The sequence below is a fragment of the Bufo bufo genome, chromosome 2 (genome assembly GCF_905171765.1).
Source record: "Bufo bufo chromosome 2, aBufBuf1.1, whole genome shotgun sequence".
In the NCBI taxonomy this organism is placed as follows: Eukaryota; Metazoa; Chordata; class Amphibia; order Anura; family Bufonidae; genus Bufo; species Bufo bufo.
The window spans coordinates 391,274,617-391,295,402 of record NC_053390.1 but is presented as its reverse complement, the minus strand read 5'-3'; the positions used below and the strand labels follow the sequence as shown (position 1 = coordinate 391,295,402).

At 44.2% G+C, this 20,786-nt stretch overlaps 1 protein-coding gene across 1 annotated transcript in view; it reads left to right on the top strand.

Annotated features, from left to right (window-relative positions):
* The window catches only part of LOC120989241 (protein NipSnap homolog 3A-like), a 39,477-nt gene that overhangs the window by 17,092 nt on the left and 1,599 nt on the right, over window positions 1-20,786 (top strand). Inside the window, exons 2-5 of the mRNA XM_040417214.1 lie at window positions 312-519; window positions 4,423-4,581; window positions 7,328-7,477; window positions 10,949-11,035. Of these exons, the coding sequence (XP_040273148.1) occupies window positions 312-519; window positions 4,423-4,581; window positions 7,328-7,477; window positions 10,949-11,035 (604 nt within the window). The remainder of the gene's footprint in view (window positions 1-311; window positions 520-4,422; window positions 4,582-7,327; window positions 7,478-10,948; window positions 11,036-20,786) is intronic.

Here is a 20,786-nt window from a genome sequence, read left to right as displayed (position 1 = left end):
TGCCGAAGGTTGCTGATCCCTGGTCTAGGGGTTGTCCAATTTAAGGCAGTTTATCCCATAGCTTTTCTGTTAAATGTAGTGCCATAGAGTTGAATGGGCCAGCAGTGAACATACATACTGTAACTGTCGCTCTATTCAAGTGGAGGAGCATAGGCCCCTGTTCTGATGATTGGCAGGAGCCCCAGTGGGCAGACCCCGACTGATCAGGCTCTTACCCCATATCCCGTGGATAGGGGATAAGTTAACTTAATGAGACAACCCCTTTAAGATTTTTCTTGAGCTCACAAATGATATAATTTGTCCTTCTTTAGGCAAAGGCTACATTTGCCACAGGCCCCCGCCAAAATGACACTACTTTATATGAATTTCGCACGTATTCTATCAAGCCCTCGATGATGAATGCATTCATGCAGCTCTCAAAGGAGAATTTTCATCTGCGTACAGCGCATTCTGAGCTGGTTGGCTTTTGGACGTATGAATTGGGTGGACTGAATAAGGTGTTCCACATATGGAAATACGGTATGATGCTAACTAGACTTGATGTTGTTTATTGATCATCTTTATACTCTTTGGCTTCTCATTTTGGCTCATCAAGAAGTGGTTACTAGCATTGGCCCTCCTTATGATATCCATATAACTTAAGATTTAAAAAGATTTTCTGAGATATTTTTACTGAGGACCTATCCTCTGCATAAGCCATCAGTGGGTGTCCGGCATCCAGGACCACCGCCAAATCAGCTGTTTGAGAAGTCACCAGCACTCGCAGTAGCGCCGCGGCTTTCTCGCTGCTTACAGAGCACAGCTCCATACATTGTACAGTGGCCATGATTGGTATTGCAGCTCAGCCCCATTCACTTCTTCAATGGGGCTGAGTTGCATCTAGGCCATGTGACCGTTGAACATGACGTAAAATGGCCTAGGGAAAGCAGGGATAAGGCTGTGGCACAAATGCTAGTGCCGATGCCTCCCCCAAACAGCTGATCGGCATAGTTCCCTGGTGTTGGATCCCCTCCAGAGGATATGTCATCAGTATAAAGATCTCAGAAAACTCCTTTAACTATCTTGCAAGACAAATTAATGACACATATCTACAGTAATTTTAAGGCCCCTTGCAGACGAGCGTGTCCGGATGCGTCCCGGTGCATTGCTGCAAACCCGCGCGAGTAGGTACGCAATTGCAGTCAGTTTTGACTGCAATTGCGTTCTGTTGTTCAGTTTTTATCGCGCGGGTGCAATGTGTTCACAGAAGTTCAGGTTTGGGTTCAAGGTTGTGTAGATTGTATTATTTTCCATTATAACATGGTTATAAGGGAAAATAATAGCATTCTGAATACGGAATGCATAGTACAATAGGGCTGGAGGGGTTAAAAAAAAAATTAAGGTGAGTTAAATAATTTTTATTTATTTTTTTTAACCCCCTCCAGCCCTATTGTACTATGCATTCTGTATTCAGAATGCTATTATTTTCCCTTTATAACCATGTTATAAGGGAAAAAAATAATGATCGGGTCCCCATCCCAACCGTCACCTAGCAACCATGCGTGAAAATCGCACTGCATCCGCACTTGCTTGCGGATGCTTGCGATTTTCACGCAACCCCATTCATTTCTATGGGGCCTGCGTTACGTGAAAAACGCACAAAGAGGAGCTTGCTGCGATTTTAACGCAACGCACAAGTGATGCGTGAAAATCACCGCTCATGTGCACAGCCCCATAGAAATGAATGGCTCCGGATTCAGTGCGGGTGCAATGCGTTCACTTCACGGATTGCACCCGCGCGGAAATCTCGCCCGTGTGAAAGGGGCCTAACAGATTCCAAGAGTTTTCCTCTTTTATGACAAAAAACATTTCCATTCTTTTCGAAAGATACTTAATTGATCATGTCTGGTTGGCATCTTTGAGATGGCGTTAACTGTTCGTTGTATGGTGTGTCTGTTATGTTCTGATGGAAAAACCTCCTCGACATGTTTTAAGACACATATATTTGCTCAGTTTCTACCTCTCTGGATAAGAGCACCTTAAGTATTTTTTCTGTTACTATACAGTAATGGTGTAAGAGAAGATTAAAATGGCCCTTGCTGCACATTTGCTTAATTTGTTCTGATTAGTTACATGTAAGTGTGGTTACCCCTTAGAATGACACAGACTGATGCGAATGAACAGTCAATATTGGCATAAATATTGTCTGAGCAGTACTTACACCAAAGCTGGTACCTTACAGTACACCTAGATAGACTCTTTTACACTGCCTAAACATCAGACAGATCATCGCTAACAAGCGTTAGTAGGAACGCTCTTTAGTGATCACCTGCCGGTGTAAAGGTGTCTCCAATCGCACGATGAATGAGCAAAATGCTCGTTCATTGGGTAATTGAATCTTTCATGAGGTCACCTAAATTATCGTTTGCTGGCAGCAGATCAAGCTGTCTAATCTTGCTACGCTGCCGGAAAATAATGATTTTGTATGGGGATGAGAGATGGCATTAGCGATCGCTCGTCCCCATACTGTGGAGAAGATTGCATGTAAATGCAGCAGTCTCCTTCACTGACGAGCAGGTGTTTCCTGGGTAGGAATGCTTCCTTCCCAAAAACAGTCTGTTCAGTTGAGCAGTGTTAAGAGCCTTAGGCCCCTTTCACACGAGCGAGTATTCCGCGCGGATGCGATGCGGGAGGTGAACGCATTGCACCCGCACTGAATACCGACCCATTCATTTCTATGGGGCTGTGCACACGAGCGGTGATTTTCACGCATCACTTGTGCGTTGCATGAAAATCGCAGCATGCTCCTCTTTGTGCGTTTTTCACGTAACGCAGGCCCCATAGAAATGAATGGGGTTGCGTGAAAATCGCAAGCATCCGCAAGCAAGTGCGGATGAGGTGCGATTTTCACGCACGGTTGCTAGGAGACGATCGGGATGGAGACCCGATCATTATTATTTTCCCTTATAACATGGTTATAAGGGAAAATAATAGCATTCTGATTACAGAATGCAAAGTAAAATAGCACTGGAGGGGTTAAAAAAAATTTAATTCACCTTAATCCACTTGCTCGCGTAGCCCGGCATCTCCTTGTGTCTCCTTTGTTGAAGGACCTGTGGTGAGCATTAAATACAGTTACAGGACCTGTGATGACGTCACTCCGGTCATCACATGGTACGTCACATGATCTTTTACCATGGTGATTCACCATGGTAAAAGATCATGTGATGTACCATGTGATGACCGGAGTGACGTCATCAAAGGTCCTTTACCCAGGTCCTAAAGAAAGGAGACAGAAGCAGATGCCGGCTGCGCTATCAAGTGGACTAAGGTGAGTTAAACATTTTTTTATTTTTTTTTAACCCCTCCAGCGCTATTTTACTTTGCATTCTGTAATCAGAATGCTATTATTTTCCCTTATAACCATGTTATAAGGGAAAATAATACAATCCACAGAACACCGATCCCAAGCCCGAACTTCTGTGAAGAAGTTCGGGTTTGGGTACCAAACACGCACGATTTTTCTCACGCGAGTGCAAAACGCATTACAATGTTTTGCACTCGTGCAGAAAAATCGCGGGTGTTCCCGCAACGCACCCGCACATTTTTCCGCAACGCCCGTGTGAAAGAGGCCTTAAGGTTTCACCAGAGTTGGGTTGAAGTGACTTTTGGATTTTATTTGTCTTGCTGTGCTGGGGTGGGTATCTGGAAGGCTATCCCCTGCCACATCCTACCCTGTCTATACCCCACCCATGGGTTTGCACCAGCCACTTACTTTGGACACTGTTCTGCACCTCCTTGGTGGTCACTAGGCCACTACCTTTCACAGATACCCTACCACCCATGTCTGTGCCTTGTTCAATGTGCACGTCACACATTACTTACTAACACCGGTAGGAGTATGCTCCAGGAGTGCAAGTCTTTGGAAGAAAGGAGTACTTGCAACCACTCCATTTAAGTGGTCACTATCTTTCAACAAATTTAAAACTTTTGCTAATTTAATGGCCAATGTAATGACAATCCAATTAGCAAATTACCTTATCTACTGAAAATTATGTTTTCTGCCTGTCTGCAGAATTTGCCAACAACTCCCACTGTCCTCGCTGAAGTCACAGAGACCTGGGTGAGACATTCTTCTGAAGGGTGATACTGTTACCAGATATCGCTAGTGGCTTTTTATCTACCAGCATAACTAGGATCCATCCTTGAAATTCAACGCTCCCAATCCTTCTCTCCCCTGACATCATCGGTTGGTGGAGTCGGGAGCTTCCCATTCACATTAGATTGCTAGCTGGTCCAGTCCAAAACGTCATGGTAGAGTTATGGGTGTTAAAATAAATTGATGGGTAATGTGTCTTCACCCCATACATACAAATCAGGTTCATCACATTTACGCCTAATCTGACATGGGGACCTAGTGTGTCATTCTCTCTTCTTTTACAGACAGCTTTGCACATCGGTCAGCTGTACGCTCCAAGCTAGCTCAAGACAAGCTGTGGCAGGAAAATTACATTTTGAAAGCACTGCCCATGATGGACAAACAGGACAATGAGATTGCTTACTTGGTACCATGGTGTAAACTTCAGAAACCAGAAAAAGAGGGTTAGTATGTACATTGCTTAAATCCTATTATGATGCTTTTCAAACTCCTGAAATAACATGACTCAACAGTTCCCTTTTCCTCTATTTCAATCCAGTTTTTAATGAGCTCTTCTTCTAGTGTTTAAAGGGGTCACTCCCTTCCCAAAGTGAAGGAGAGCACAACGCGAATGTGTGGCCACCGTCCATTAACAGCCGAATGAACTTTCTCTGCGGTGAACGGAGAGGTCACCGCGCATACACAATGTGCTCTACTTCACTTCAGAGGCACTGTTCTGGACATGGGTATGATCCCACCACTGGAACTTACTACTATCCGATATTTGTGGCATATACTATAGATATTCCACAAATGTTGAGATGGGAAAACCACATAAAGTGTTATAATTTTTTCTTTTGTGACTAAAGAAATGTATACCTGCTCTGTCTATACAGGGTTGACCCCTTAGATTTTAAAGTGTATATGTCATTATTATGTGATGTTGCTTAAAGGGGTTCTCCAGGAATTAAGAAAATGAAAATACTTAAATATTGCTTTTTTATAAATATATTCCCAAATACCTTTCATTAGTTATAATTACTTGTTTTGTCTAGGGAGCAATAATCAGGAGAAATAAAATGGCCGCCATCCTATTAGTACACACAAAACCTGTACTAATCACACAGGAGGACAAGGTACTTCTCAACGCTGAGCTAAAGAGCTGCCTCATCCTACTCTCCTACTTGTCCTGAATACACATGATAAGATATTTAGCTGAATCTCTGTAGAAATGGAGTTCATGAGGGGACATGAAGTACAGAGAGGAGGCGAGGATGTGGCTGATGAGCAGCAGCTCTTGTTTGCAGTCTCCATTGCCACAGTCTATCCTGTTCATCCTCTCTGTACTCCATGTCTCCTCTTGAACTCCATTTCTACAGAGATTCAGCTGAAGATCTTATCAGCCGTATTCAGGATCATAATCCCTGACAAGTAGGAGAGGAGGATGAGTCAGCTCTTTACCTCAGTGTTGTAAAGTAACTTGTCCTCCTGTGTGATTAGGACAGGTTTTGTGTGTACTAATAGGACAGCTGCCATTTTATCTCTCCTGATGATTGCTCCCTAGACAAAACAAGCTATTATAACTAATGAAAGGTATTTGGGGATATATTTATAATAAAGTAATATTTAAGTATTTTCATTCTCTTAATTCCCAGAGAACCCCTTTAAATTTAGCAGTTTATGTGAATACATGGTTTTGTAGTATATCTTATTAGCAGACAGTGTAATCTTCACCTTCTGTCAGATGGTAGTCCATCTCTCCCTGCCTGCAGGATCTTTGTAAATGTTTAGAAACTTCTACAGTCAGAGGCCAACTATTTTATTTTAATGGTGGACTCCTGAATGGATTGGGCATGTTGAACTTCATCAAGCCAGATTCTTTGTTCCTGCTTGAGGTCAGTGGTGCCTAGCAGCGGCCTACTCTCTTCTACCCATTGAATACACATGCATGCTCAGCCAAACTAAATGTCCCTGTGTATGGGGGAGTAAGGAGGAATAGCTGCCAACCGAACAAGCGTTTGGCCAACAGCTGTTGAAGGTGTATGGTATGGTCACCTTTACAGGAGAGGGAATGGGAGGAAGGGGATTATGTTGCAGTTTCTGTGTCATTGGAATGGTCAGAGATAATATGCAGTTTAGAAATAGCATTTCTGGCTGCACTAAGGCTTTGACTGCATCAAAACTCCAGCCTAACCTTAATTTCTACCGTATCTACAGCAGCCTGAGAGGGAATTATTATTTTTTATAGGTACTTTTGGATTAGTAATATGTAAAATTTTCTGAATTTTTGCTCAGCTGTGGGCATGTTCAGAGTGCAGTAGCATATGCACTGGGAAAGCTCTGGGTGCATGTGCTGAACATATCCATAGTGGATCTATTGACCAGTCAGATGCCAACAGTATCCTTTTGTTAGCCTCCAAAGCAGTGTGTGACATGCATACCTATTTTATATTCTGTATTTAATAGTCATATCTACTACCCTATTCAATATGTAGGCATCCTGTTTAACAAAAAAAACAAAAACTGTATGCCTATACAATAGCATATAATCTCCTCTCCACTGCCAACAGAAGGCTCTGATGTCATGTGAACAGAGCCTAAAGGCCCCTTTACACGGCCTAGAATCTACCAGATAATCTCTAATGAGCATTCATAGGAACGCTTCTTAGCGATTATCTGGTGGTGTAAAGGTGTCACCAATTACCCAATGAAACAGAAAAACGCTCGTTTGTCGAGTAATATACTCGTTTGTGCAGTCGCCTAAATCGTTGTTTGCTGGCGGCAGATTTGTGCTGTCTAAACATGGTCTGCTGCCGGCAAATAATGATTCTGTATGGAGATGAGCGATTGCATTAGTGATTGCTCCTCCCCATACTGTGGAGGAGATTACTGCATGCAAATGCAGTGGTCTCCGTCACTGACAAGCAGGCGATTGTCTGAAGGAATGCTATCTTCCTAACAATTGCCTGCTGAATTCTCCCGTCTAAAGGTACCTTAACGGCGCACTACTTCATGAAGGTGCAGTATACTAAACAATCCTAATGAGGGCCAAATCTAGCCTATCAATGAAAGCAGTCCTTCAGTCCTACAGGTTCAGAATAGTGCTAAAAACAGTAACCCAGACAATCAATACTGAACCCTGCTCACAAGCAGTGCTGTATTCTCCTATCAAGTACAACACATGTCAATTCTTTGTTTGTTTTATGTTAGGGGTCTATGAGATGGTCTCCTTCCAGTTTAAGCCTGGAGGACCAGCAGTTTGGGGCGAATCATTTCGAGCTGCCATCTCTACTCATGTTCATACTGGATACACAAAACTTGTTGGTGTTTTTAACACTGAATATGGATTACTTAACCAAGGTAATTTTCTATAGATATGTTCTCGTACTTCATACCAGTCATGATGAGGAGGGGATCATGTCATCCTAAGTGGTGGTCATCCAACCCTAGGCACTAATATGCGTCTGGCGCATTAAATTGGCACTAATGTGGTAGCCAATAACACTGAATGCTGTTAGAACTGTTACTGGAAGCTATTATAGCTGGTATTACCCATGGGCACAATTGTATGGGCAGAACGTTTTGGTTATTTTTACTGTATTAAGTCTTTTTGGCCTACACTATCACAGTGGCAAGTCTATATTCAGTAATGGATTTTCAGGTACAAAATGCTTGATGTCACAGAAAAGAAACAGAAAAAAATCTATGCATTTTCTGTATGTTTGCACACTTGTGATATTTGCTAGCAAACAGGTCTATGGATGTTTTTTTTGTAAAAACACACTGTAATGAGATTTGTGAATTTGATCTGAGACATGACTTGCAGTCTCACCTCCCCCTGCACGGTAGACGCAGCACAGCCATGCCTCCGTGCTGGTGCAGCTGTACTCCCTGAAATATTTATAGCAGGGGTCACAATATCCCCCATCTGTTTCAGCTGTCATAGCATAGCTTCCTTCCATTAGTCATAGGAGTCTACCCAGGAGAAGAAAGTGTATTCGTAGTCACTGCATTGTCCCAACAGTGATTACAAATGTGGTATTACCTGTGCCCTACCTTCCTCCAGTTATCACAGCAGGGCCCATCCATTCCTGAAGCATAATTTGAAGCTCCTGGGCACTGATGCAACAGGGAATCAGCAAAATTTATAGCACTGTTAGGCCCCTTTCACACGAGCGAGTATTCCGCGCGGGTACATTGCATGATGCGAACGCATTGCGCCCGCACGGAATCCGGACCCATTCATTTCAATGGGGCTGTGTACATGAGCTGTGATTTTCACTCATGACTTGTGCATTGCGTGAAAATCGCAGCATGTTTTATATTCTGCGATTTTTCATGCAACGCTGGCCCCATAGAAGTGAATGGGGCTGCGTGAAAATCGCATCCGCAAGCAAGTGCGGATGCGATGCATTTTTCACTGATGGTTGCTAAGAGATGTTTGTAAACATTCAGTTTTTTATCACGCGCGTGCAAAATGCATTAAATCGCATTGCACCTGCGTGGAAAAAAACGAAACAACTGAACGCTATCGCAGACAAAACTGAATGGACTTGCTTGCGAAATTGCGCATTTCTCACTGAACGCATCCGGACCTATTCCGCTCACGCTCGTCTGCAGGGGGCCTTAGTCTTTTATGAGGCAGAAGATCCGTAGTGCCACCTCAGACACCAGTTCCCAGGTTCATCTACAAACTAAGGGGGCATTCACAAGACCATATCCATTTCGCTGTGCCCTGCATTTTCCTCTTCCACACGTCCCACCCTTTGTTAGAAATGCCTATTCTTATCCGCAAAATGGACAAGAATAGGACATATTCTGTTTTAATTGTCGGGCCGTGGAATGGACATACAGATGGGGACAGCACACGGTGTGCTGTTCGCATCTGTTGTGACCCCATTTAAATGAATGGGTCCGCAACCGATCCCCAAAAACGTGGATCAGATGCGGAAAGAAAATACAGTCATGTCAATCCCCCCAAAACTTGTGTTCCTGAACATGCAAAGGGACGATACCCAGTCCCACCACCGCGAAGTCATAAAACCGGGATGGTAAACACAATAATATCACAACACAAATATAATAAACAGTCATATCTCTGCACGTAGTGGTGTTACAATACAGGATAATGACCAGAGGGAAGTAACAGCATAGGAACAATAGGAACAGTGAACATATTGTTCTGTAGCAGTCAGCAGAGAGAGAAAAGTCCTGTATACATGGTTAAAGGGGTTGTCCAGGCTTTTTAATATTGATGACCTATCCTCAGGATAGGTCATCAATATCAGATCGGTGGGGGTCCGCACCTGGCACTCCAGACGATCAGCTGTATGAGGCGAGGCGAAGCTCGTGTGCCGACTCCTCAAACAGTTGATCTGCGGGGGTGCGACGATCTGATATTGATGATCTATCCTGAAGATAGGTAATCAATACAAAAAGCCCGGACAACCGCTTTAATCCATTGTCATTTTACTACTGCTGTAAGGATAAGATGTAATGATAATAGTAGGTGTAGAATTAGGATGACAGTATGATAGGGTTTTAGTACAGCAAACTCAAGCCTCACTTGACTTTCTAAGAACATTCACTTCGACCAGAGAGTGATGAAGGATGAGTGACTCAATAAGAGAATCACAAATCACACTAAGTGCAATGCTTTTCTGTGGACATCTAGGCCCATCAAAGAGAGCAGAGTTGTGATACAATGGTACAATCTACCATTATACTAGCAGATGACATGTTCCAGTCACAGCAGCAGTAAACTAAATAATGGACTACTTAGGCTACTTTCACACTAGCGTTCGGGGCTCCACTTGTGAGTTCCGTTTGAAGGCTCTCGCAAGCGGCCCCGAACGGATCCGTCCAGTCCTAATGCATTCTGAGTGGATGCGGATCCGCTCAGAATGCATCAGTTTGGCACCGTTTGTCCTTCGCTCCGCTCAGCAGGCGGACCCCTGAACGCTGCTTGCAGCGTTCGGGTGTCCGCCTGGCCGTGCGGAGGCAAACGGATCCGTCCAGACTTACAATGTAAGTCAATGGGGACGGATCCGTTTGAAGTTGACACAATATGGCTCAATTTTCAAACGGATCCGTCCCCCATTGACTTTCAATGTAAAGTCAAAACGGATCCGTTTGCATTATCATGAACAAAAAAAAAGAAAAAAATTTTTTTAATTTTTTTTTGTTCATGGTAATGCAAACGGATCCGTTCTGAACGGATCTAAGCGTTTGCATTATAGGTGCGGATCCGACCTAAACGCAGGTGTGAAAGTAGCCTTATTAGTACAGGAGTTTTATTTCTCTGTGCTGACTACTGCAGAAGGACAATATTTTATTTTCAATGGTATAGTACTGCCAAAATACTAAAAGAAAGAACAGCCACACATTGTAAATTTTCTATGAATATTGAGTAAAATGACAGTAGGGCTCCTCCATTCTCCTTTTATACTCGCGTCAAGCACACTGACAATGTGCCCTCTGCTGGCATGTCATACTGTATGTATTAGCAGCCTATTACCAGTTCCTGCCTCAATCTCTAAAAACGAAGGCGCTTACAGCGACTTTTAGCTGGCAGCTTCAGTGTGCCCTCTTAGCCTGTGACCACCACTTCCAGTTCTCCGTCCATAGATTTGTGTCTACCATGTCTTACAGCAAATTTCTTCCTGTCTATATTATGTGGGTACTATTACATAAAGTACGTGATTCTGTTAATTCAGTCTGATAGTTCTTCTTAGAACTATTTTTACTTGTTCATATGAATAATTGTTAAAAAACCCTGTGAAATATGCTGTTTACTACCTGATTCAACAAGTGTACTTTGTTTGTACCCAGTCCATGTTTTGTGGTGGAATGAGAATGCTGACAATCGGGCGGCAGGAAGGCATTTGGCTCATGAGCATGCCAAGGTAGTGGCAGCAGGTAAATGAATTCCTTTATGAAATATGTAGATTACTATCTTGTGGGTTTATTGGCTAGTCTACATTTGGAAAAGTATATTAAAAGTCTTCTTGTATGGGTCATATATACTTGACTCTTTCTGTGCAAGGCCTAAAGAGGATATATTGTACAGCAGTAATGTGTGCAAAGCTGTGTGTGAATTGGATGTTAAATAAGTATTAAGGAGATTTTGGAGGAAAGAAATCCAGATTATTTCAACAATATGGACGATTATTGATAATTAACTAAAAAAAAAAGAAGAAGAAAAGCCCAACTAGACCAGCTATAGTCAGGGTGGCCACTTTCATAACCCCAAAAAGGAGGACACTCCCAAAAGAGAGACATCATAACCAGGACAGTGACAGAATGGAAACCATAATCTATATAACAGCATCAGCAAAAGTACACTACAAAGCTACAATGTAAAAGATGGCTTTACTCACCAAACTCGGCACCTACTTGTGATATTTAATTCCTTTCCCCGCTGCTTCCATTACAGGAAGGAGATATAAGAGGAGAGAACTACAACACTCAGCATTCCCTGGCTCGCTCACTAAATCCATCACTTCTCCAATTTATTCCCCTCCCCCTCATGTCACATGACATCTCAGGTCCTTCCCCACCACTTCTCCCCTACATTGCTGAGCTCCACCCCCTCCTGCACTGATCACATGATGGTTACATCATCACAGGTCCTTCAGTCCCTGCTGCCTGTAGTAGGTACTGAAGATACTACACAGCCTTTGCTAAAAGAAAAAATTCTATATCATGATTTATTTATTTATTTTAAAACACACTAAAATGGTAAATTAGTCAAATTAATTTAATTAATCGCCCAACCCTAATTGTACCACACAAAAGATCAGTCAGGAAAGCTGAATATGAGTGAATTTTCTCATACTTTTCAGGTTCGACTTGAAAGTGCACAATTGCCCTGAAAAGTGGTGTAAGACACTCAGGGGTAGGATACAATCCTAGGAAACCTCAATCATGCCCTTTAACACCAACACTGCATTAGTAATATCAAAGTGACAGTGACATGTATGGCTATGGGTAAATGCATGGGAGCCGGTGGCTGGTGTTTATACGCTGGACTCTGAAAATGGCTGCTGATGGAGGTCCCATCTATCAAAGGCCTCCATTCATTTACACTGGGAACGCCTTTTCGGCACAGGGACACATCCAATTTGATAAAATGAAGCTCTTTAGATGATGATAAAACCTCTTATGGACAATGCGTTTCGGAGCACCAGGACTCCATTTTCAGGTTCAGTTCTGCCTGCAGGAGCTGATTGTCTGGAAGAAGACTGGACGGAGCTTGCCTAGGAGTCTGCTGCTCAATGTGCTCCAGTCTGGATGACAGATCAGCCAGTCTTTTTCCAAACAGCCAGGCATGAACTGGACTTGAAAAGAAGTCTGAAATGCATTGTCCATAAGTGTTTTTTGGCATCTAAATAAAGAGCTTCAGCTTATCAAGATGGTCATGTCCCTGTGCTGAAAAGATATCTATTCACAGACAGGCCACTCTGGTCTAACCATCCTTACCGTTTCCCACGGGCGTTTCTAGGTTAAAACATTTGGGGCCTGGGCCTCTGATGTTTTGTCCCAGGCCCCGAATGTCCTGCCTGCCTGCTAGATACAACTGTATTGCCATCCTCAGGATGGCAATACAATTGAATCTAATAGACTGGAAGAGCTGAAGGACCTGTGATAACATCACAGGTCATGTGACCAGCAAAACAGGCAGTGGTTGAGAAGGACCTGCGATGATGTCACCATCATGTGACCAGTCCAGGAGAGGACGGCAGCGAAGAGGAGAAGAATCTGTGGTGATGTCTGCTACATAAGGAGAGGTAAGTGAAGGGAGAGGCAGAGCAATGCTGGGAGTTGTGGTTATTTAACTGGGACTGTATGTTAGGGCGAAAGGGAGGGATGTTATTTACATGGAACTGTGTGTTGGAGGTGGCTGTAGCAGGGAGTGATGTTATTTACATGGGACTGTATTTTGGAGGGGCTGTAGGTAGAGAGGGGGCTGGAGAGATGGTGTGATATTTACATGGGACTCTATGGCGGAAAAGGGAAATAGTGTTATTGTGTTGGCAGTCTTATTACTACTGAGGGCTCTATAGGAGGGACTTATAGATCCGCCTTATTTCTACTAAGAGCACTATGGGGGGCCTTATTACTACTGAGGGGTCTGCAGAGAGCTTTATTACCACTGTGGGAACACTAGGGGGCCTTATTTGTACTGGGGGCTCTGTGAGTATTATTAATACTGGAGGGCTCTTCTACTTATGGGGGCACTCTTGGGGAGCATTATCACTCTTGGGGAGCATTATCACTCTTGGGGGCAGTATTACTAATGATGGCATTCTAGAAGGGAATTACTATTGGTGGGACTATGAAGAGCACTATTACTATGGGGGCACTCATTTTCCTTCAGGATAGTATTTGGGGGTATTGGGAGCACAGCGAGCAGCAGGATAAGGGTCCATTCACACGTCATTATTTTGTAATCCGCATCAGTTCCGCAAAGAATGCGGACCCATTCATTTCAATGGTCCCGCAAAAAATGCATCCGTTGTTCTGTTGCGTTATGCGGATATGCAAAAAAAATTGAGCTTGTCTTACTATTGTCTGCAAAATGCGGTCCGTGGTCCCATTGTAGTCAATAGGTCCGCAAAAATGCGGATGACATGCGAAATGCATCAATATGTCATCCACAATTGCGGAGCCGTTTCCAGGAAATAGATTTTTTTTTAGGTACCCTACCAACATATATTCCTTAGGTTTTTTTTGCGGAAAAACAGAACGGATGCAGATGTACAATTGGTGAAAACTGAAGGTTTTTGCGGAAACACGGATCCACAAAAAAAAAAAAACGAAAATCTGGAAAAGAAAAATTCAGACGTGTGAATGGACCCTAAGGGCTCATGCACACGAATGTATTTTCTTTCCGCTTCCGTTCCGTTTTTTTTGCTGACCGTATGCGGAACCATTCACTTCAATGGTGCTGTAGAAAATGCAGAAGTTACTCCGTGTGCCTTCCATTTCCGTTTGTCCGCATGGCCGTTCCGCAAAAAAGTATTGAATGTCCTATTATTGTCCGCAAATCACAGTTTGAGGCCCCCAGGACAGGAAACAACGTAGAAGCGGAAGATTTAAAAGGCCTCCTCCCCCTTACCTATTCAGTCGTTGTTTCCTGTCCTCGGGATACACGTGGAAGCCTCTCCTGGAGTGTCGGGAAAACTCTTGCTATGTCGCCCAGCCTTGCCTTCTTCTTGGGGGTCCTTCCCCACGTTTATGTGGCAGGGCTGGAGCAGGGAACGGGTCGTGCGGCAGTTCTCTGAGCAGGAACTATCGCGGGATCCGGCACGTGACGTCATCAGGCGAGATTCTCCTTGGCAAGAGAATCTCGTGGGTGGGCGGAGTTTCCGGCGGCGCGGCATTCAAATTTCAATGGAGGAATTCACAGACGTCCTCCTTGCTTTGCGCTGACAGCATGCTGGCCCCGGGAAACATGGACACCGCCAAAAAGCCTGTGGATCCCTCTGCCTCAGCCCGGTAAGCCTCCTCCCAGAGGAGAGATATGGTTGCTGCCTGCATCTTTTTTTTTCTTATAGTCTCCGCTCACAGGGTGCTTGTAATGTTTCTTATCCACCACCGGTGATGGGTCTTGGCCTCCTTAAAAGTTTTTAGTTGGCCCTATTAAGTGTAATCCCCTTTTTTGATTCTTTAGGCCAGAGAGACCTCGATCCAAAAACCGACTGGTGGAGACCTAAAAAAAACGCTGTGCCCCAAAGTCACAGAAAAAATTGTTACTGACAAATCTCCGTCCTTCCTCGAGACCATGAGATCCATGATAAAAGAGGAAGTTAGTGCTGCCGTGGACTCAAGCATGCCTCTATCTCCAAGGTCATCTACCTCGCAAAGATCCCTGACCTCAGATACGGCTTTTGACTTAGACAAAGGGGAATTCTTCTCTGAATCTGACTCCTCCTCCTCTGATGATGGCTCAGGGAAACCTCTGTTTCTGCCAGAGGAGACGGACGGACTCTTAAAGACTATTAGAGCAACTACAGTCCTGACTTGAAAAATGGCAAAAAATCATATTTAGCATGGCTGGATCTTAACAAGGTTCCAAGTAGTCACTACCTGACAGAAAATGACAATGAATCCACATCTTTGCACAGATTTGGCCTTTTAAAGGCATGTGGTCCTAAACTTTTGATCAGCTGAAAAACAGCCTGTTTCACTTTAATCGTTATTTTCAATTAATTGAATGCTCAAAAAATGTTTTGTCTCACTCTCATTTCTTCTTGTTGCATGTTGAAGCTTTACTTGGAACCTTGTTAAGATCCAACAATGTAAAATATGATTTTTTTTGGTCTTAAACTTTTGATCAGGACTGTATGAATATTGAGGAGGTGAAGGAGCCACATTCTATACAGGATCAAATGTTCCAGGGGTTAGGAGAAAGAAAGAAGAAAACCTTTCCCATTCACAACCATATTAAAGCGCTTATTTCAAGAGAATGGAAGGATCCTGAGAAAAGATCGGCCATCACCAACTCCTTTAAACGTAAATACCCCTTCTCAGAGTCCGACTCAGGCTTATGGGATAAAACTCCTAAAGTGGATGCGCCGGTGGCCCGAATCTCAAAGAGAACCTCTCTGCCCTTAGAGGATACCGGTCTCCTTAGGGACCCCATGGATAAAAAGTGTGAAAGCCTGTTGAAAAAATCGTGGGAAACGAACACAGCAATGTTACGGCCAGGTATAGCATCTACATGCACAGCGAGAACGCTTTCAGTTTGGCTAAACCAACTGGAAGACCATCTGGCGTCCAATTTCCTGGCTAATGCCTCGGCGGACCTGGTCAGACTCTCCGCCAGATCGTCAGCCCTGTCTAATGCCACCAGAAGGGCAATCTGGCTCCGAACATGGTCAGGAAATGCGAGCTCAAAAAACGGTTTATGTTCTATCCCATGTGAGGGTGACAGATTATTTGGCTCCACCCTGGACGACATCTTGGATAAGGCTGCGGATAAGAAAAAAAGTTTTCCAATGGAAAATCGCTACTTTCATTAGAAGCGTTCCTTTCAGAATAAAAAAAGATCCAAAATGGACCCTAAGAAGAAGGAAGGATCAAAGAGATGGCAGCCCTCTAAAGGTAGGGGTAGAGGATTTCTTTTCAACCCTGAGAACTCCTCAAGCTCAAAGCAATGATGCCAGATGCCAAGTGGGGGGCAAACTAAGGCATTTCGCTTCCATCTGGGAAGATTTAGGAGCCTCTCCGTGGGTGGTAGACACCTTAAAACAAGGCCTGAGGTTGGAGTTTCGTTCCTTTTCTCCGGACCGCTTCTTGGTCAACAAGAAGCTGCCTCAGAAAGAAAAACAGGCCTGTCTGGAGTCAGAGATTTTATCTGTAATTCAAAAGAACATGATTTGTCCGGTCCCGAAAGAAGAACAAGGCAAAGGCTTCTATTCTCCCGTTTTTTTACTCCAAAAGCCAAATGGGTCATACCGTCTGATAATAAACTTAAAATGTCTAAACAGAGCCATCATATACAAACGCTTCAAGATGGAATCAATAAAATCCACAATAAATATTCTTCCACAGGATTGCTTCATGGCGACCATAGATCTGCAGGACGCCTATTATCACGTTCCAATTTCCATCAACCATCAAAGGTTCCTCAGAATTGCTGTCTTCCTAAAAATTCATTTCCAGTTTGAAGCCCTCCCATTCAGGCTCTCTTCAGCTCCAAGGGTATTCTCCAAAATAATGGCAGAAGTCACCAAGACCCACCACCTAAGGGGCATTCAGATCGTACCATATCTTGATGATTTCCTGGTAGCTTCACCATCTGTGGAAGTCCTCCAGTCCCACCTGGCAGAAGTCCAGAAGTGTTTCACCACTCTCGGGTCAATTATACATTTCAAAAAATCGGACTTGAATCCTTCTGGATTCTCATCTATTAATGTCATTTCTTCCTCAGGAAAAACAAAACGATCTGCTCCTGAAAATTACCCAGTTTTGCAGCCGGAATATAACATCAATACGGAACATCATGACTATCCTGGGGCTTCTAACAGCGACAATCCCGTCAGTCAGGTGGGCCCAGTTCTACACAAGAACTCTACAGGCATTCCTTCTATCCTCCTGGGACGGCACCCCCTCTGCCCTAGAAAAAAAATACTTAATGTGGTGGAGAATTCGGAAGCACCTTCAGACAGGGGTTTTCTGGCGGCAAGGGGAACAGATGATTGTGACTACGGATGCCAGCAGTACAGGTTAGGGGGGGGTCATTCAGACGGAAAAGTGGTCCAAGGCACCTGGGCAACAGATATGGAGCATGCCTCCTCCAATCTAAAAGAACTCTCGGCCATTTACAACGTTATTGTCTCCCTTCACACTCCCTTATCGCCAAAAAGTATAAAAGTATCTTTGGACAACACTACAGCAGTTGCCTATTTGAACAAACAGGGGGAAACCAGGAGTCGCTCCCTAGCGGCAGTAGCCACATTGATCTTCTGCTGGGCAGATAAAATTCTTACATCACTAACAGCTATACATGTCAGAGGGGAGGACAATACGTTGGCCGACTTCCTCAGTCGCCAAACCTTAAGAGAAGGAAAATGGTCCCTGAATCCTCATGTATTTCGTCAATTATGCCTCAAGTGGGGGACTCCAGAATTAGACCCGTTTGCCACAAGGGTCAACAAACGGACCAAACTATTTTGCTTCCTCTCCCAGGGGGATCAACCACTGTGGGTAGATGCTCTGTCCAGGCTGTGGCCCAGATGTCTTCTTTATGCCTTCCCCCCCTTCAGTTTGATCCCCAAAGCTCTGATGAAGGTGGAGGAGGAGGGGGCCAGGGTAATTTTCATAGCCCCCTACTGGCCAAGAAGGTCATGGTCCCCCCCTACTGCTCAGACTTTCCGCAGGAACCTTCTGGATTCTCCCATCGACACCGGATCTCCTACACCAGGGGCCAGTGCGTCATCCGAGTGTCAATCAACTAAGCCTGACGGCCTGGAGACTGAACGCTGGGCCCTAAAGAAAAAAGGTCTCTCAGATGCGATGATTAAAACTCTCCTGCTCAGTCGGAAGCCCATAACGTCAAAGATCTACCTGAAGACCTGGAATGCCTTTCTGTCCTTCTCAGGTAACATAATTTCCCCGGGGACTCTTCAAATTTTGCAGTTTCTTCAGGCAGGACTTGATAAATGCCTTACACCGGCAACTCTCAAGGTACAGATTTTGGCCTTAAAGGGCTTCTGTCACCCCACTAAAGTGATTATTTTTTTTTGGGCTAGTTAAATTAGTTATATTGCGATATATGAAAATATAATGGTGTTACTTACTTTGATCCAGCAGTTTCTTCCAAAAACGAAGTTTTATAATATGTAAATTAGGTCTCTACCAGCAAGTAGGGCGGCTACTTGCTGGTAGCTGCTGCAGAAAACCGCCCCCTCGTCGTGTTGATTGACAGGGCCAGCTGGGATCTCCTCCTCCGGCCAGCCCTGTCGGCATTTCAAAAATCGCGCGCCTGTGTTCATTCGGCGCAGGCGCTCTTAGATGAGGAGGCTCGTGTCCTCAGCACCCCCTCAGTGCGCCTGCGCCGATGACGTCTTCTATTTTGGTGATGTCATCGGCGCAGGCGCACTGAGGGAGTTCTGAGGAGGCGAGCCTCCTCATCTCAGAGCGCCTGCGCCGAATGAACACAGGCGCGCGATTTTTGAAATGCCGACAGGGCTGGCCGGAGGAGGAGATCCCGGCTGGCCCTGTCAATCAACACGACGAGGGGGCGGTTTTCTGCAGCAGCTACCAGCAAGTAGCCGCCCTACTTGCTGGTAGAGACCTAATTTACATATTATAAAACTTCGTTTTTGGAAGAAACTGCTGGATCAAAGTAAGTAACACCATTATATTTTCATATATCGCAATATAACTAATTTAACTAGCCCAAAAAAAAAACAAAACACTTTAGTGGGGTGACAGAAGCCCTTTAAGTGCATTCTTGGACATTAAATTGTCAGAATCCCCATTGGTCAAGCGCTTTCTGAAAGGTGCTATGAGAAGTGTCCCCATATCTCGTCCTACTGCTGCGCCCTGGGATCTCAACCTAGTTCTTTCGGTTCTGATGTATCCTCCGTTTGAACCAATTGACGAAATCCCTCTAAAACTACTCACGCTCAAAACAGTGTTTTTTTTACTGCAATAACAACTGCTAGAAGAATCAGGGAAATCCAGGCCTTTTCCTGCAAATCTCCATATTTAGTAATTCTGGACGATCGTATAATCCTAAGACTGTCCAGCCTTCCTCCCCAAGGTTGTTTTTAGATTCCATTGCGAGCAGGAAGTCTCGCTGCCTTCCTTCTGCCCTTTACCATCCTCTGAGAAGGAGGAAAGGTATCAGCTTGGATGTGAGAAGCGTACTTTGCTACCTCAACAACACTACCTCCTTCAGACGTTCTGACCAGTTGTTTCTCCAGTTCCAAGGCCCCAACAAAGGTCGTGCGGCCAGTAAGCCAACTATAGCAAGATGGATAAAAAGCATGATCAGATGTGCCTATTTACAGAAGGATCTTCAACCTCCCGAGGGTATTAGGGCTCATTCCACCAGAGCAGTATCCTCCTCATGGGCCGAAGCAGCATCAGTCTCGTTGGATCAGATTTGTAGGGCGGCCACATGGGCCAGCCCTATGACTTTCTTTAACCATTACAGATTGAACGTTAATAGAAACCAGGACTTGTCCTTTGGTCGCAGAGTACTTTCAGCTGCAGTCCCTGCCTAGGCATATTTACTCTGTCAATCCTCCTGTTAGTGCCGTTGTGGAGGCGCCGGGGAAAAAAAGATAATTACTCTTACCGGTAATTGGTTTTTCCAATAGCCTCCACAACGGCACTGGGATTTCCCACCCTGTTATATTTCTCTTTTGTTGTTTGCTATAATGATGTAATTATCCTTTGTTGTTAATACATATTCTTTCTTGCATCATTTCCGTGTCCTCTTTTATTGACTGAATAGGTAAGGGGGAGGAGGCCTTTTAAATCTTCCACTTCTACGTTGTTTCCTGTCCTGGGGGCGGGGACACCCGTTGTGGAGGCTATTGGAAAAAATAATTACCGGTAAGAATAATTATTTCTTTCTCAGCAATGAGGACACATATGAACATGGGACCAACACAGATGTCTTCAGCTGCCAAATGCACATGTAACAGGTCAGCCAGTGTCATAGGTACAAATCTGCTGACTGATGCCTTTTAACACAAGAAAGACATGGAAAATTGCTCTTCTTTTCTGTCTTCAAAAACCTCTGTCTCGGTGTGTGACCTGGCAAATGTCTGCCATAATTAATTGATTTGCCCGGGACTTACCCTTCCTGAACACAAAATATGGTTTCTCATCAAACTACTGCCCGAATTGTGGATCTTGTTGAAGCAGCCCCCAGTTTAAGAATAATCTTCCTATCTAGATTGTAATGGGCATTGTATGAAGTGAATAGTAACTTACCACCCTTTTTCTCCCTTGCAATGCCTTTAGGGGCAATCGGGGAGTCATGATCCATGTGGTACCCTTCCATCCCAACTTTCTCTACTATTTCTTTAGTGCACCCTCTAGCTGTAAGCTTGTCAATCATTTTTTCCATATTCCTTAAGTAGTCAGTTTTATCACTACAAATTCTTCTCATCATTTAGCTTTCAGGGATATTTTCAAAAATCTG